Source organism: Gloeophyllum trabeum, assembly GCF_000344685.1.
Source record: "Gloeophyllum trabeum ATCC 11539 unplaced genomic scaffold GLOTRscaffold_00027, whole genome shotgun sequence".
NCBI classification, from domain to species: Eukaryota; Fungi; Basidiomycota; class Agaricomycetes; order Gloeophyllales; family Gloeophyllaceae; genus Gloeophyllum; species Gloeophyllum trabeum.
In genome coordinates, this window is record NW_006920436.1 from 20,936 (window position 1) to 26,171 (window position 5,236).

Genomic DNA, 5,236 nt, shown 5'->3' on the forward strand with positions numbered 1-5,236 from the left:
AACAGCAGCGAGGGCGCTCGCAATCGAGCGCCCGCATTGGGACTCGCGCGAAACACCAAGGTCGCGTCTCGCGCCTGAGCGGTCCCGACAGTCTCGCCGCCGCCGCCCCCCACTTCCTCTGCCGTCGTAGGAACTCTGCCGATGGGGGATACGAATGGGGGAGGGATTATGAGTCGAGGATAAGGATAAACAGTAAGTAAACCCCTCACATTCGATGTCTTATCAGTTTGATCCCTGGGCTGGCGTTCGCGTGCCGCGAGCCGTCGTAGACGGTTCCCCTCAGCCCGGAACATTTCTTTTACAGGTACCATGCCTTCTGAAAGGCAGCACCTCGCATTAGACAGCGCTACGAGTTGCCCCGCCCGCTGGAAGCTCGTCGCACGCCCCTCGACCTCTGCGCTCCTCGTCTCGACCTCGGGGCCCAGAACATGTTTTTGTTCTGGGTTTAACGCTCTTCATAGGATTGCCTGGTTCCCAGGAGACGAGCGAAAGTGGCGCCGCGCAAGACGGCCGCGCCGTTCTTATTTTATGGTATTTTTTCGTATTTTCTACCAACTTCCCTTCCCCCTTTCTCCCCGCTTCCCCGGCCTCCAACTGAATGGTTGGAGGCTGTTTCTTGACTCGTTCACGAGTCAGGTCGACGACAAGCCATGCATTTTTGCGCCGCGATGTCTTGTCGTCGTTGTATGTTGTTTTTTCTGAAACCTTTCCCCCCCTCCCTACCGCCCGGGTTTGCAGCGGGCCCATCCCTCCCTGGACGGGTCTGTTGGGTCAAATCGATTTGTATACCTCTAGCTGAGAGGGGTATGTGTCGGTTTGACCCTCAGGATGCGTCCGGACGTCAGCGGCCCCTGCCCGCCTTCCCGTCTATCACCCGACATCGAACGGCAGAACGCGGCTGCGTTCTGCCGCTTGATGGCGCGCCTCACTCCCGACGTAAATACGAAGCTGCCGCAGCAACGCGAACACCGATCGGTGCGCGCGTTCTGCGGCAATCTTTGCTTTTGTCTCGGGCTTCCCTCCTACCCCTTCTATCCCGCCTGGCCTCTGGGAGGCCGTCTGCGTTTGCGCGGATGGCTGTCCCTGGCTTTTCCATATGGTAAGTCAATGACGACGCGCGAACGCATCATGCGTTCGCGTTCCTTGTCTTGTTTTCTTTTCTTTTTCTCCCTTCAGGCCACCTGCCGCGACAGACACTCGCGCAGGCATATCTACGGCCCGGGAACATGTAGGTGGACTTCAGACAGCTACTAATAACTTGTCTTTAGTGTCTCCGACCATTCGCGAACTTTACACGCACTCCCGCGCCCGTTACCCGGTCCCGACCACATTTCAGCACCAAAACAAAAAATGCCGCTGTTTCCCATTTTTATAGGCTGGATTCGTACGTATTTTGCGTACGAATCCGACGCACCTATTTGCGTATCGTGGCGATGGTGCGTTCTCTTTTAAATCGCGTTTTTCGTCTTTTCTGCCCAAAACACCTCCCCGCCCCTACCTGCTTCGCAAGGCCATCCGCCATCGTGCGGATGGCTATTCCTGACTCCTACAAGGGTTAGAACGTTGACGATACGCGAACGTCGGGTACATTCGCGCTCGGCGACGTTCTAACCTTGTGGTTGTCATTGTCTTCCCCTCATCCTCCTTGCGCGCTTGCGCTCGCCCCCTATCGCCCCTCCACGAGTTTTTACATCGTCTATATCCTTATCTACCCTCAATGCAGCGTCTCCTGCCCGCATTTAGCCTTTCGACCGCTGGATCTGCTCCGGCATCCTCCTCCCCCTCCCACCCTATCATCCCTCGCGCTGACTGCAAGAGGTCGCGCCACGCTGCAGCAAAGGGCGTCCATGGACGTCCTTGAATGTCGTATTTCGATGGTACAAACGTTTCGTGCCCCACCCGATTGGTTCAGTTTCTATTAATGTTTCCGTGTCTCTGTTCCCATCCCACCTCGTGCCCGCCCCAGAGAGCATTTCAGCCTGGATGTTTCAATGGGGACATGTTTCCATTGTCTATTACACCCAATAATGTATTATACAGCAGCCATTTTCCCTAGATAGCATTGTGTGCGGTCACGACCCTACATATAATGCAAGTCACCGCCGGGATTTGAACTTATGCAGGTCATGTATATAGGGAATTTCTTCGCTGGTCTACTGTCGTCACTTTGGCGTAGTTGGTAAAGCGCGTGAGTGAACGGGTTATTCTGCCCGGGATCAAGGCCTCGAGCCAGGTTGCGGTGAGACTACGAGTCTTTAAGCACCCCTCCGCTGCTATGCCTGCTACTCCAAGTGCAACACCCCCCCTATCCCTGCCACTAGTCCCCATCATCCCTGTCATTTCCCTCCTTTCACCATCCTCTCCTACTATCCTCTGCCCCATTTTCGCATTTTGTTCTCTGCTTCCGGTGGACTGCTCACATTGTGTTGATTTTTTATTATTTTTACTCTCACATCGGGTGCTTGCCCTTACAGCACTGTAATTTATACTGCATGGGTGAAAATGGGTGGAAATACAAAATGTCATTGTTTGTTGTATTTACGACAGCCCGTACGGGGCTGTCGAGTCGGTCCAGCTGTCGCTGTCCGCCCGGTTTGTCTTCGATAGGCAGTTTTTGATGGTGCGGACTGCTGTGTGTCACTCCTTAGAGTGTGACAAAGATGACGACAAGCGAACGCCTCGCGTGTTCGCGTGCGTCGTCACATCTTTGTTTCTTTTCTTCTCCTGCACCCCACCTGCCACCTCGGACCCTCACGCTGGCGTATCTGCTGGCCCGAAGCATCCGAAGAGGATTCCTAGAGCCGCCCGCAGCCTGCTTCGAGCCCCTGCTATCGCGCGGAACTGCCACGACCGCTCCCGCCCCCGCTACCTGGCTCCCACCCACTCCAACACGAAAATTAAAAAGCAGTTGTTGAGCTATTTAGCAAGGTAGAATTGTACGTATTTTACGTATGATTCGATCGCGCCTCTTTGCGTGTCGGTACGCCGGTTGGTTCTCCTTCAATTCTGATTTTTCGCGTGTTAATCCCAATACACCTCCGCGCCCCTACCTGCTGCACCAGGCTGTCTGCCATCGTACGGACGGCTGTGCCTGACTACTACGATGGTAAGGACGTCGGTGGGATATGATCGTTCGGTACGTTTGCGCTCATTGACAAGTAATCTTTGTTTTTGTCACTTACCTCCCCTCCTCCTGCTCAGACCATCGTGCCACCGTCTCCAAGCACCCAAAACAGCCGAAGCGGGATTGTTAAGCTGCAAAGATATTGTCCCAAGCCTCTGCAAGTGTTTGGGACTGCCACGACCGCTCTCGTGCCCGCTACCCGGCGCCCACACCCTCCAACACGAAAACGAAGAAAGCGGTCGCTCAGCAATTTAGTAGGCCAGAAACGTATGCATTTGGCGTACGAGTCGAACGCGCCCATTTGCGTGTCCATACGTCGGTGCGCTCGCTTTCAATGTCATTTTTCCCCTTGTTAATCCCAACACACCTCCCCGCCCCTACCTGCAGCACCAGGTCGTCTGCCGTCGTGCGGATGGCTGAACCTGACTCCGACGCTGGTGAGGGAGTTGGCGCGATACGAACGCACGGTATGTTTGCCCTCATTGACATGTAATCTTTGATTATGTCACTTACCTCCCCTCCTCCTGCTCAGACCATCGCGCCGCCATCTCCAAGACCCCGAAACAGCATACGTGGGTACTTTAAGCTGAAACAATATTATTTCGGGCTTCTGCAAGCTTTTTGGACTGCCAGTACTGCTCCCGCGTCCGCTATCCCGCCCCGAATCCCTCGCAACACGAAGATAAAGGACCTGTCCAAGCCTCATAATCTGGGGCTCAAATTGTACACATTTGGCGCGCGATTCCGACGCGCCTATTTGCGTAGCTCTGCGATGGTGCGTTCTTACTTAATTCGTGTTATTCTCATCTTCTCTCCACAGACCTCCCTGCCCCTCCGTGCTGCACCAGGTCTTCTGTCATTGCAACGGATGGATTTACCATGCTCCTACAGTGGTATGGACGCTATTGAGACGCGTACGTGCAGTGTTTTTACTGTCGGTGAGGTTTCGTCTTTATATTTGTGGCTACCCACTCCCCCTCCTCCTCGCGCCCTTGTGTGGTTAGATCCAGGCCACCGAAACATGTAGTGTTGCTTCTGATAGCTGCCCACATCATATGGCAAGCCTCTCAAACCACTGCCAATGGCCACAGGCGCTCCCACGCCCACCACCTACACCCGACCGCTACGAACACGAAAACGAGGTACACAGCCGATCCTAGCATTCTTATCCTAGGATTGTACGCATGTTGCGTAGGAGTCGAATGCACCTATCTGCGTGTTCGTACGATGGTGCGTTCTCATGTAATTCGTGTTCTTCTCCTTTTTACCTGAAACCACCTATCCACCCCCTGATCTCACCCAGCATGGAAATCACAAATGTTCTCAAGTGGAGTGGTACACATTTCACGTAAGATTCGAGTACATCCATCGGCATGTCTGAGCCATTGTGCATTCCTTATCAATGAACATTTCTCTCCTGTGCCTCTGATCGTGGGATATTTTGATGGATCACAATAAATGAATGAAAATACAAAGTACCATTGTTTATTATATTTGCAATGGTCTGCCCATCGCCACCTCGCTTTCTGACGTATCCATGGAGATTTAACTGAACCTCAATATGTCGCAAGTGCACCTCTAAGCTTGATGAATCAGTTGTCCATCAAGCCTCTGGACAATTGTTCTAGAAATTTGGAAAAGCATAGCGCCATTAGTGGGCAGCCGACGGGGCAAGGGAGCTGTTGTATTTGATTGTCATGGATGGCGGGGGCACTCATCCGACCTTGCAAAAAAGAACATGATGTGTGCGAATCATGCAGAGTTGGTTGGAATAGAGCAGATGACTATAAAACCCATGGACAAGCCAAGTTTTGTAATTTTGTGACCACTAAAACCCATGTTACAGCCATCCGAGTTGATGACGCCTGACTGAGCATTGCACCTTCTGCACGCGGGTTAGGAAGGGGGTCCGGGGGATTCCCCCCGGGTTTGAGTTAGGGTCCGCGGTTAGGGTGTGGGTTATTTGAAACGTCCTTGCCTCGGTTGTCTCGGTGAGTGGATGGCTACTGAAGAACAACAAAATACAAAAGGCTGAGACTTGTTGTATTTACATTTCCGTGGTGCATACATTGGTGTTCCCTTTCCATGAGTGGAGCAAATCATGCTGGTTGC

General features: G+C 53.1%; 1 protein-coding gene across 1 annotated transcript; it reads left to right on the forward strand.

Annotated features, from left to right (window-relative positions):
• Positions 1-3,458: 3,458 nt before the first annotated feature.
• Positions 3,459-3,709, forward strand: GLOTRDRAFT_134138 (uncharacterized protein; the record flags this gene model as incomplete). The annotated part of the gene is made up of 2 exons (XM_007873125.1): positions 3,459-3,591; positions 3,657-3,709. The coding sequence occupies 2 exons, from the start codon at positions 3,459-3,461 to the stop codon at positions 3,707-3,709; spliced, it is 186 nt and encodes a 61-aa protein (XP_007871316.1).
• Positions 3,710-5,236: the final 1,527 nt, after the last annotated feature.